Below are 13,202 nucleotides of genomic sequence, written 5' to 3' on the forward strand. Positions count from 1 at the left end.
AATCCATTCCTTAAACAACTGACATGTCAAAAACATGTACTCCGTGAACCCTGAAAATGTACATAAATATTATGGCATTGTTTAATAAGGACCAAGGGAGGAGCCTTTGCAATATGTGCGCATGGTCAGCGCAAAATTCAAAAACAGTTCAGCATTAACAAGCACACCAGTGGTGAATGGTTTAAAACAAAAATATGTAATAGCAGAATAGCTATCTGCAATAAGTGTGTGAAGGTAATCTTGTTTCTTTAAATAGGGCAATAAATTGTTTATCTATACACAGTACACAAGTCATGTTTTATTAACAATAGTTTCAAAATTGGAGTTATAATGCGGCTCTACTGGGGCAGAGAAAAATAAAATTATATGCACACCACGAAGGGCTCCAATATATACACCTGAAATGCAACGATAATTCAAAACATGTACCCACTTGGATCTGAGGAACACTACCGTGAAGAATAATGATCAATAGTCCTTGTAGGAAAAAGTAACTTATGGACCATTGCACTTACAAAAAAAAAAACACTTTACCAGCAACAGGAATTATCTGACTGCATTAAAGTATTTAACTCTGCAAAGCCTAACCTGTTTCCCATGCGTTACACACAAGTCTAACCTAATTATTTCAGCATATCAAATAAAACCTTACTCAGTCCATGTGTTTTAATTGTGGGACCAATTTATTTAAGTTTGAAAGATTGAAAGGCAACTGCCTGAGGCTCTAGGGCTCTTGCTGATCACCACAGTGATTTGGGACACCCCCCCCCCCCCCCCCCAAAAAAACCTCATATTACCCAGTCTGTGAAGATAAAAAGCAGAAGTCTGCATAGAACTCCCACAAACTATAATCACGAGATTCTTTGGGAACCCTCAATTATATTTTCTTTGTAACAAAGGTTCTCACCAAGTACAGGTATACTTATTGTAATTTTTAACAGCAAAGATGAAGTCAATTTAGGACATCAAAGGGATCTGCAATTATCAGTATACATGAATATATATATTTTGGTATTACAATTCTTCAATGGGAATAAAACAACAAAGGAGCAGCATTTGGGAAAACAGGATGGGGGAATTATGTACTAAACGACTTTAAAGAGGATATGAATGGTGTACCTATTAATTTTAAGAATCTCAAATGATTCCAAACAACTTATTACTATTTAAATTTGTCATCTACAATTAGGTAAGCAATTTTGCTACAGTCTGTACACAGCTCGTTTTGCTTCGGACTAGAAATTCTGTTAAATCGCTTGTTGGTATTACACTGAAATACAATCTCACCAAGGATCTGAAACACTGTCTTGGATTATAAATTAAAAAGGCTGAACAAGGATTCACTTAACACAGAGGTATCAATGCACGTTCTACTGGATTATCTGTGCCAAAAAGATAGTGAGGGAAAAATGCTCACTCACATTGCATTTTCTTATGAAAGGCAAACAGTCTTGCAAAGTGTAAAGCTTGAGGCCATCCAATTAGATCATGAGAGAATAACCTACTAAAAGGTAAAGGCCTCAAAACACCCTTTTTGTAAACCTGTGAATTAAAGTACCCGCATACTAATTTTTCAAGCTGCTATACTTCATATGCTTAGAAAAATAATTTGTTACTGCAAGAGATTAATGTACGAATAAAAAAAAAGCTGAATGATCAACTAAGTGGTAGTGTGAGAATACAACTGGTCTACAGTGTCATTTTGGTGGTATTTTAATTTACATGACTACATTTTATTTTTAATGAGGTGTATGGAAATGCCAATAAGCCACTATTTTTGACTAGATCAAAGTATATTCAGAATGTAACCCAATATCTAAAACAGAAGAATGGCATTGAAAGAATGATTAAATTATCACTTCTAGATACTAGCAAATTGTTTGCCATTTCTAGGTGGTAATCTTGCTATTTTGCTACACTTTAGTTCAAGGAATGAGTTATTTTCTATAAATGTATATACTGGCCTTTATCTTATTTTTACCCAGCTTTATTACTAAATATTATACACCTCAATGAAGAAAAGAAAATCTCAACACTGTCAAAGCCAAAAATTGTAACCAGCACTATAATGCACGTGAATGAAAAACAAAATCATGCTTACAAAGCTATCAATGTTTTTTCTTGGTCAAAGCAGGAAAAGCAAAGGAGGTAGAATGCAGTTTTTTGGTCTCCAAAAATATACGCAACTGGGGTTGTCATTTTGACACAACTGCTGTAAAATGCATCCTACATTTTCAGCACTAAAAGCCCTATCAAAGGATGAAAAATTCCCAGTCCCACAAACTAATATGTACATATCAGACTGAACTTGACAAGAGGAAGCTACTTGAACAATGAAAACCATTTTTTGTAACAAACGAAAAAACCAAAGTCTTCAAAACTGAAGATGCTTGCCTTGCCAGCAAGCACATGTTCTATGCAGTTAACTGTCTATTTGCAACCTTTCCAGCAAAATAAACTGAAATTGTCCTTGAACGCTGCAAACAATTGCTAAAATCTATTTCTATAAAACTAAAGGGAATAAAATTTGAAGGATAGAAGAAACTATAAACGTTAATTTACAATTTCTAAAGATACTTTTTAGCAAAAAAACTTTTTTGCTTCCCATGTGGTTATCACAAAAAAATTCTCACTAAAGATAAAAATCCTTCAGAGGAAATCCAACAGGGATTTATTTTTTTCTAGGCACCTTTTGCAGAACACAAATGATTCCAAGAACGGATCCATGTGTATTGGTTAAAACGCTAAGTGTCACATCTTTTCCATGGAGCGACAAAATTTTAATAACAATAAGGCAAGACAATTTGTTTTGAAAAATGTCTAGATACAAAATGAAAAAGAGAACCCTCGAGAAACCTGTCATAACAACAAAAGTGTAGGTGGAAGAGTTTTTTTACAATATGCAATTTTTTCTTTACAGGTTGTGCACACTGAAGATTATACAAAAAAACCAAGTACCTTCAGCATTTGCACAATTTTAGGTTTTTGTACAACAAATCCTTATAATACACAATTTCAAATCAGAAGGAATGTAAACTAAAACCGCGCTACATCAGAAGGGAGAGGGAAATATGTTTAAACATTGTTGTGCAATTTGCTGCCAGCATTCAGTTTTTACAAAGTGGCAGTCATCCCTGCATTGTTTTTTTATTTCAAACAAGGACCTTAAATGTTACATATCAAAAGAAGAAAAGAAGGCAAAAATTGGCAGAAATGCAGCATCTTAGTTCCTTTTCTTTTAACAATGTAGATGACAAAGTAATTTCATGATTAAAAAAATGAAATTGTTTTTAAATAAATACATTGTATCCGACATTTGCAGTGACTTGATTGATACTTTCTCTAAGTAAACAAAAGGCTTTACAACACTCCTTTGCAGCCTAAAGCCACTGATTCTAGTTTTGCAGAGTCCTTTCTCATTGAGTTTGGAAGCCTGCCATTCGGTATCCAGTTTGATTTGCCATCATGCTTCCATTCTGGCCTTGGGTTGGTTGAACGCCGTAATTTGCACCTATCCATGCTGTTGAGGAGGGCGGAGTTTGACTGGCAAAATAAAACATCAGTAACATTTAGCACATATTCTGTGTAGAGGCACCCAACATTCACTTTAAAGTAGATTAAAACAAATCAGAATGGAATGGTTTTAAAGTAGTCCCACTTAAACTTAAGAATTTACATCACAATATGCATTTCGCTAAAAGGATCCCTTTAATTGCTCTCCAAGAAAAATAAACTAACAGGAATGGCATGCAGAAATATTACGCTTTTCAAGGAATTTGACATAGCTCCTTTACAGAATTCAAATACCACACTGCCTCAGAATGCAAAGCAATGCCAGCAAGTCAGTATCTCTCTATGAGAATGTGTTGCATGTTCTTCTGCATGGCTTGGAAACGCTACACCACCCTGCCCTTTGCATATTCACGTTTTCCCAACAATCTGAGCACACTGGAGGAAGGTCTACATTTTTTCCACAACTCTTTGTTGAAGAGTAGCTCTACTGACCGGACCCAAAGAAAGTGACTCTCTGATCAATGGAAGGGTAGGTAGCCCCTTCATTTGAGGCTATTAGAAGGCTATCAGTCGTGGCAACACAATTCTCATCCAGAGGCACAGTTCCTTTTTAGCTGTATCACTGGGAGGGCATTGCCTACAGACTGTGTAAAGTTCGTCCAACTAGGCCTTAAAATTGGGGTTCTTGCCTATACTCCTTTGTAGGTACGCACTTACATATGTTGTGGACGTGTTGCTGCAACAAAAGAACAGTGATATAAAGTGGGATAGATTGAGTTTGTGCACTCAAGACTGGGTTCCTTGTAGTCTTGCTTTTAATCTATGGTAGGCAAGGCAGACAAAAAATCTCTATATTTAGAGCTCACCTCCACAACAGGGGCCTCAACTATTGCATTGGGAGGCTTCCAACCCCATTCTTTAGTTAGAGTAACTCTCTTCTGCACTAGTGAAAGTCATCTTTCTTCCAGTGCCATTTATCACTTAGAAACCAACGTCTTCTGACAAGAGTGTCCAGGTTTAAAAACGAAATCTGCAACTTTATCATTACTGGCTGGGGCTGGTCTGACTCATGGCACTTTACTTCAGAAGGCGATGAAACTAGGGCACAAAGATTAGACGCACTGCTCCATGCCTGCACAAAAACAGTCTTTGAATAAGGTGGTACCTTTGATCAGCTAAGGCTGCCAGCCATACGCAGAATGTAGAGCTGAGTTTCCTGGAGCTAAACTGGAGTCCGAGCTTTCCCATGGAACTCGTCAGAAACCTTAGCTCTTGAGAAGCTTTGTGGAGGTAATCTAGGGCCACAATAAAAACAAAATTGTATGAAGCACCACTTGTGCCCTAGCTAGGGGGAACACTAGATCCCAGGAAGACATGTTAAAGGCCCAGTGGGAATCTGCACGTTGGGATGCCTCATCAGCCTGAGACAACCAAATAGTCCACAAGATCACAGTAGGTCAGCTAGCAAGAGAAGGAAGGAAGGAAATACGAAGACCATAGGTCAGAATGACTTGGGTCATGAAGCTGCAGGATATGCTGCATTCTTAGTTGGTGAGCCTGCAAGTTTGAATCTGCCAGTAGTTAAGCGGGGCTGTATGGCCGCATTCCCCCCTTTCATCTCTCATTTACAATGTAAACAGACTGTCTGACTTTAAATTTTAATGTTGAGTCTGAAGGGGTTGTATCACCCTGCTTCTTAAAGCATGTAAACAATCTCTCCAAATCCCTTAGTTCAGGAAGTTCCATTTAGAGTGGTAAATAGTCCGAAATCCAAGATGGAAACTGACCGGCTCTGGCTGATCCTGTAAGTGGATGGACCCCATTACGTGAAATCTTGACCGATTGGTAAGATTCTAAGGGGGTGGCCCTCGAAGTTAAGATATCCAAGGAGACAGCACACTGATTAATTGGGAAATTCGCACCCCAATGAAAAACAAAAGATTTTGGGATTTTGTTTTTTCTGCAAATAATCCGTGTCCTACTGTGCCTCTATTCACAAAAGAACCCTAATCTGCAACAAGGCTGTAAAACGTGGGACCTATATTTGGGTTGTAGGGTTTTGGATTCTCTGAAGTTTTACTATTTTTAGTGCTGGATGCTCAGTGTGCTCAAGTTTAGTTGCTGAATCAACTCTAATATTAGGAACCACAGCCACTGAAGTAAGAGTTACTTACCTTCGGTAACAAATAGTTTACCTGTCGGTGTAGTTTTGCAGCTTGAAGATCTTTCTGGATTCACTATGCGGTGCATTATTCCGCGGTCTAGTGGTTGGGTCCGGAATCATAGTCTCTTTTTTTTTTTTCTCGTAGCCCAGGTGGGCGTCGACGTCCCACCTTTTGGTATCCTTCCGTGACGTCGGCACACTTCCTGCGGAAGCTCCCACCCTTGGGCGCCATCTTCAGATTCTTTTTTTCTCGTTTTGTGTTTTTGCAAATCCTTGGCAATGTTCAAGTAAGTTTTTTAATCCGCTTTGTCGTTCAATTATCTGTTTCAGTGTTGAGCTGGTCTTCTACCACCTGATTCTCCAGCCTCATCTTTCTGGCAGAGGTGGGGGGGTTCGCTAGTGAATCCAGAAAGATCTTCAAGATGCAAAACTACACCGACAGGTAAGAAACTATTCGTTTTGCAGCGTGAATCTTTCTGTATTCACTATGCTGTGCATAGACTTTGTAGCGGTTTGTTATTTTTGTGGTGGCAGGGTGGAAGATGACCGTTGGCTGTTGAATATATGTTGAAGCACTTTCTGTCCTACTTGTGCTTCCTTGTTCATTTGTATATCCAAACAGTACTGCTTAGTGAACGTGTGCACCGATGCCCATGTTGCCGCCAGGCAAATGTCTTGAATGGGTGTGTTAGCCAGGAAGGCTATCGTTGCTCCCTTTTTCCTAGTTGAGTAGGCACACGGCCCCTCTGCTAGCTCTTGGTCTGCTTGTTTGTGGCAATATTGAATAGTTTGTGCGATCCATTGTGCGATGGTCCCCTTTGTTACTGGTCTACCCAGGAAGCTGTTTGCGAAGGACATAAAGAACTGTTTCGTCTTCCTGTGTTCCTTTGTTCTTTCTATGTAGTGCATTACTGCCCTTCTAGTCTCCAGAGTGTGGAGCGCCCTCTCTGTGCTTGTGGTTGGCTTTTGAAAGAAACTTGGTATTTGAACTGTCTGGTTGATGTGGAATCTAGACACCACCTTTGGCATGAAGTGTGGGTCCGTTCTCATCACCACCCTATCAGTGTGAATTTGGATGTGGGGTTCTTGTAGCGTTAACGCCTGTAGTTCGCTCACCCTGCACAGGGAGGTGATAGCCACCAAGAAGGCTGTTTTCATTGTCAGCATTTGTAGGGCAGCCTTATGAATCGGTTCAAAAGGCGCCTTCATGAGCTCTGTCAGGACTAGATTAGGGTACCATGCTGGTGGCGGCTTCCTCTTAGGAGGCGCGATCCTTTTTGCCCCTTCCATGAATCTCTTTACTATCTGTGATGTAAAGAAACTCTTTCCAGTCTCTCCTCTTGTGTAGGCCACAATTGCTGCCAGGTGTGCTCTCAGCGAGGATGAGCTTAGTTTTGCTTTCAGCAGGTGCGTGAGGTACCTTAGCACTGTTGAATCCCTTGTCCTCTTTCTGTGAAGCTTCTTCTTGCTGCACCATTCTGTGAACCTTCTCCATTTCGCCAAATAGCACTTTCGTGTGCTAGGCCTCTTTGCCTCTCGCAGTACCCGCAGGGTGCTCTCCGGTAATCTCAGGTGCGCAAACTCTGTCTTCAGGAGCCATGCTGCTAGGCTGAGGCTCTCTGGTTCTGGGTGTAGTACCTCTCCGTTTTTCATGAACAGTAGGTCTTTTCTTCTCCCGAACTTGTGGGGTGCACCTTGTGACATTTCCATTATCTGTGAGTACCATGTCTCCCTGGCCCATTGGGGTGCCACCAGGATCAGCGTCATGTTGCTGGTCCTGCACTTGTTGAGTACCCAGTGTATCAGGGTTATCGGGAGAAAAGCGTAAGCAAATGTCCTCGACCAGCTGATCCATAGGGCATTCCCCAGGGAACCTTCCCCTGGTTGCCTGGAGGCGAAGCGTTGGCATTTTGCATTCTGGTGTGTTGCAAATAGGTCTACAGTCGGTGTTCCCCACCTTCTGAAAAGCCTTAGCATTTCCTGTGCATTGAGCTCCCACTAGTGGGATGCCGATGTCTGTCTGCTGAGCCAGTCTGTCTCCACATAGTCTTTCCCTGGTTGGTGTATGGATAGCAGGTCTATCTTTAGTGGGATGGCCCATCTCCATATCTCCTGCTCTAGGTTCGATAGCGGTGGAGATTGCGCTCCTCCCTGCTTGTTGATGTAAAACATAGTCGTTGTGTGCCCGTCTGGATCAACACTCTCTGGCTGCACAATTGTTTCTGGAAGGCTTTCAGCGCGAGGAACACGGTCTTCAGTTCCAGGTAGTTGATGTGTTTGACCGCATCCACTGGAGTCCACAGACCCCTCACCCTGAGCTTGCTCATGTGCACTCCCCATCCCTTCTGGGATGAGTCTGTGGTGATGGGCACCGTTGGGGTCGGTGGTGTTAGAGGCTTTCCCCTTGTTAAGTTCCTCATGTTCCACCACAACATCTCCTGCACTGCGTGCATTACAACCACTAGATCTTCCCAACTCACTGTCGCTTGTGACCATTTTTCTTGCAGCCATTCTTGGAATGGTCTCATGTGGAGGCGTACATTTGGTACAAGATGTATCATGAGGCCATCATGCCCATGACCTTGCTCGCTGTCTTCCCTGTCAGAGCTCGCCCCTTCTTTTAGAGGCTAGTCTACTTCAGTAGCGCCTGTGTCCTCTTGTCCCTGGGGAACACCTTGCTCTGTACGGTGTTTATCTGAGCGCCCAGGAAGACCTTCACTTGCTCTGGTCCCATAGAGGATTTCCCCAAGTGAATGGAGAATACCAGGTTCATCAATGTCTTTGTCATGCGTTGGGCATGTTCTTTGCATGTCCTGTGTGAATTTGCCTTTATTAGCCAGTCGTCCAAGTAAGGGTATACATGGATCCCTTCCCTTCTCAGGTGCGCTGCCACTGCCGCGAGGCACTGGTGAAGACCCTTGGTGCGGATTTTAGTCCGAACGCTAGGGCTGTGAACAGGTAGTGTGGTTTGTTGATGGTAAATCTGAGCAGATGTTTGTGCCACCTGTTCATCGGGATGTGCAGGTAGGCGTCTTTGATGTCTATGGTGGCCATGAAATCTCCGTCCACTATCTGGGGAATGACCTCCTGTAGAGACGTCATTTTGAACTTTTGTGTTTTTATGTATTTGTTCAGGAAGCTGAGGTCCAGGATGGGCCTTAGTATTTCGTCCACCTTTGGTACCAGGAAGTAGGTGGGGTACACTCCCTGGTTTCTTTCCCGGTATGGTACTGGTTCGATGGCCTCCTTTTGGAGCAGTTCCTCCACTTCCCTTTGCAGCAGCTCCAGTTCTTTTCTTGACTGCGCTCTCTTTTTTGGTTTTCTGTTTGGCGGTGTCCTTTCCAGTTCTATTCAGTATCCAAACTGTATGACGTTCAGTATCCACTTGTCCGTTATCTTCTTCCATTCTCTGAAGTGACTTAGCCTGCTTCCTACTGGTGTTACATGTTCCATGGTGTCTGGCGGTGGCCCTGATGTAGTCAGCACATTTGCCCTCTTCCTTGCGGTCGCCGTGATAATAGAGTCCACCAGGACTGTCCCTCTGAGGTACGGGGGATCTTTCGTGGAGTGTTTGTATTTCTTCTCCACCCTCAGCGTCACGGACCCGCATGTCGCCAGTTCCTTAAACGACTCCTTCCCCTGAGCCATGACACTTTCAAGCATTGGGAGATACTGGCTCCTCGTCTGCGTGGAGAGTAGAGTCTCCAATAGAAAGTCAGACTTTTTTTTCTTCGTCAAGTTTGACTCCAAACGCCGTTGCAGCGTTATTGATCACCATATTGTACGCCCCAATGACATCTGGCGGAAAAGGCCTCGAAGGGTACGTGTCTAAGCCTTCTTCTGGACTTTCGGTGTCAAGGTCCTGCCATTCCAGGTCCTGCGTCCCAGAGGATGCAGACCCGAGGCACGTCCTTTAATCGTTGTCACCCTCCTCCTCCTCATAGTAGAACTCTTCATCCTCTTGATGTTCTAGAGTTGCGGGGCTTTTCTGCGGCCTCAAAATCCTCCTCCTCTTCTACTTCGACGATAACCGTTGGTGTTAGACGAACGCCTCAAACAGTTCACGATTCCGTCAAACAACTTCTTTCTTTGTAGAATGCTATCCATTTTGGCCTCGAGCCGGTTTTTCTTTCTTTCCAGTTCGGCGTCGGACTGTTCGGGTGGTCTCTTTCCTGAGTATTTCGACGTCGAAATGGGCCTAGTTTCCTTTGTGGACGTCGAGGCGTCCTTGGTGGGTTTCTCATTCGAAGTCGGATGTTCCTTCGAGGACGTGCTTAGACGACCGTGGCTTTTCGCCAGTCTTCGCCGCATGGGAGTCCTTCTCGAAGGACCCGCTGGGCTCTCCGTCCTTGGATGCAGCTGCGGCCGACAAGGTTTTCCGCGCCAGTGCTCCCTTCGAGAACTTAGACTCAGTTTTTCGAGAGTCTGATTCAGACCTCCGATGGTCTGTCGGGGCTTTTGGGGTCGACGACTCTCCTACCTCTTTAGAAGTTTTCTTATCGGTCTCTACGACCATGTAGCCGTCTTCTCCGGCGACGTTGTCGTCGGTCGAGAGTCCCAGGTCTCGAAGGGATGGTGGTTGGCCCTTCGCCTGCATGGTGTAGTTGGCAATTCTCTGTCGCTCTCTGACGCGGAGAGTCTTTGGTGTGAAGGCCGAGCAAGCGTTGCAGTCCTTGCTCTCGTGGTCGACCGGTAAGCAGAGGTTGCAAACCCGAGTGCTGGTCCTCCTGCACGTACTTGTGGTGGCAGTTACGGCAGAATTTCAAAGGGGTGTTGTCCATCTCTCGTGCTCAGGGGGCCCCCTGTATGCGCATTCTCCGTTGGACGTCGAAGTTCTCCTTCGTCGTACCGGCTTCTAGATGTTCTTCTTAGTCTTCTCAGTCTTCAGTCTTTTCCTGCAAAATTCGGCTCATCTGTGTCTTTTCCCATCCAAATCTCTGGAGCCTCTCTGGAACGATCCAGACCCAACGGCGGAAACATTTATCTGAAGAAGGCACCCAAGGGTGGGAGCTTCCGCAGGAAGCGTGCCGACGTCACGGAAGGACACCAAAAGGTGGGATGTAGACGCCCACCTGGGCTATGAAAAAAACCAGAAAAGACTACGATTCAGGACCCAACCACTAGACCGCGGAATAATGCACAGCATAGTGAATCCATAAAGATTCACGCTGCAAAACGATGTATCTGGTAGAGACGATTCTCGGCGCAGATTCCTTCATGTAGAATTATCCCCAGGCGCGAGACTGGATCTGGAAACTCCGCGTACGTGACGTCAGCGAGGTCACATAAGCCCCACCCCGGCGCACCTACGTCAGTTTTCTTCTGAGAACTTTTCCGCACCACAACGCAGAGCCACCAAATAAAAAAAAAGGCATGTCACATGTAGAGTGCCTACAACCACCCCCTGAAACAAGGAAAGGGAGACAGCCCCAACAGGCAGGAAAAACTAACTTCCACCCATCCCAGCCTAGAGGGCATCCACCCCCCAAGAAACAAGGGTAAGGCACGACCAGAGAGCCCCAACCCAGAGGTGGCCGAGGGGCCAGGCCCCTAGCAGCAAGAGGAAGGAAGGGAAAGATGGGAGGAAACCTCCCGACCTGGAGCAGCTGTAGCAGCGGGGCATAGGAACACCAGAAGCCCCACCTTCCCAGAACCACAGAGAGAAGAACAGCAACCAGACTGAGCCACTGCCAAGAGCAAAGGAAGGTACACACAGAGTGCATGGCCCCCCACCAGGAGGTGAGTACCAAGGACCAGCCATGGGGTCCTCACAGAACGGGGAGGAAGGACAGGCCGTGAAGGAATCTGCAGCTAGAATCGTCTACCAGATACATCATTACTGAAGGTAAGTAACTCATACATCTGATAGAGACTACTAGCCGCAGATTCCTTCACGTAGAATAGATACCCTAGCAATACCCACAGGGAAGGAGGGTCTTCGAAAGGACCCCACCAGTCTGGATAGGACAGAAGGCCCACAGGGGACCAGCCCTGTAGACCAGGGGGGCTACCTCGTCCCTATCAGGCAGGAGGACCCCCACAAGTCAAACTCCAGCAGCCCCAGAAGGGATGTAGGAGGAGAAGGAAGAGTGGAGGCCCATACATTCACAACAGTGGAACCAAGGACAAGGCAGGAGAGGCCGAAACACCCAACTTCACCCCCAGGGCAACCGGGCTGCCAAAGAAGAGGCAAGCCCACCCAGCAGTTCAGCCAGAACGGCAGCTATAACCATAATCCTTTAGAAGCATGAAGGGCACTGAAGCAACCCAGCTCTCAGCGCAAGAGCAGGAAGGAGAGGAATGGTCGGACCTACCACTACAAGGGCCGCGCACACAACCTCAAGAAGCAATAGCAACATACAGAAAGCCATGGAGAACTGGCACCCGAAGGCAACCAGCACTCCCCAGCAGAACAGAGCTATATAATAGCTACTACTACCCCACATAGGTTACGGTACGTCCCAAAACACGGGAACCCTCTTTGGAAGAACTTCCGCAGCAGAGGAGAAAGCAAAAGCGCCACGGGAAAAAACAGCCCAGCAGAAGGCTTGACATCAGCCCAAAGAAAAACAGAAGGCCAAATCTCAGGGCCAAGTCTGTGCAACAATTTCCAGCAAAAACACACACACAGGCAACAAAGGCCGTCCAGCAGCCAACAATGCCAAAGACCCAGCAAGGAGGACTCAATGGCCAGCAAACACCACCTACAGCAAGGGCAACCAAAAGGTCGAAATCCCGCTCAGCAGTCACTGGGGAGGGGGAGGAGACCAAGTGGGAGGAGGAGTAGGAGGAGGACGGAGCCCCGCCAGGAACCTCTGGATGGCAGAGTCGCCGGAGTTTGGAACAACAGGCTGCCATAAAACGGTATGTCTATGAGCCGCTCCTGAATATTCTCAGGGAACACGCCGTCCCGAAGCCAAGCATGGCGACGGAGGGCTACTGAGGAAGCCATAGCCCGGCCTAACACCTCCGAGATGTCCAGAGCGGAGCGGAGAAAAAAAACGCTGCTAGCTCTCGGCCATCCAAAGCATGATTCCGTAAGTCCACCTGAACAGTCTCCTGGGAAGCCGCTGAACACAGACTCAGCCGAGTCACACAGACAAGAGGAGGCCCTCGCCAATACACGCAAGGTGTTAAGTGCCCGCAGGGCCGTGCTGGTCGAGGCAAACATGTTGCGCCCCCAAGAGTCCAGCCAGCAGGCCTCCCGGTACTGCAGAGTCAACAGTGGCGGCAGGGAAGGAAAAGCGGTCCTCAAGAGTGGGTTGGCAGCAGAGGGGTGGAGGGAGAGGCACGCCGGGTCACGTGGTGCCGGAAGGTGACTGTGCAGAAGGTGTTGAGGTACCAGATCTGAGGCAGGGCGCCTCCAACCTCCCTCCAGGAAAGAAAGGAGCAAACCTTCAAAGGAGAGTAAGATCTCCCTCCCACCAGAGCCCTGGTGGAAAACCTCGAAGAGATGGTCAGCCTGAAAAAGAGCAATGGGGTCCCCCATACGCAGAATGCCCACAGCCGTGGACTCGGCGTGCGC

The 13,202-nt window shown here is 45.9% G+C and overlaps 1 protein-coding gene across 4 annotated transcripts in view; it reads right to left on the minus strand.

Annotated features, from left to right (window-relative positions):
- Positions 1–278: 278 nt before the first annotated feature.
- Positions 279–13,202, minus strand: part of TIA1 (TIA1 cytotoxic granule associated RNA binding protein) — a 239,181-nt gene continuing 226,257 nt past the window's right edge. For all 4 annotated transcript variants that reach the window (XM_086943466.1, XM_086943468.1, XM_086943467.1 and 1 more), the window contains one exon: positions 279–3,543. In XM_086943466.1, coding sequence (XP_086799592.1) covers positions 3,417–3,543 — 127 coding nt within the window. In that variant the 3' untranslated portion in view covers positions 279–3,416. The remainder of the gene's footprint in view (positions 3,544–13,202) is intronic.

The sequence above is a fragment of the Lissotriton vulgaris genome, chromosome 11 (genome assembly GCF_964263255.1).
Source record: "Lissotriton vulgaris chromosome 11, aLisVul1.2, whole genome shotgun sequence".
NCBI lineage: Eukaryota > Metazoa > Chordata > Amphibia > Caudata > Salamandridae > Lissotriton > Lissotriton vulgaris.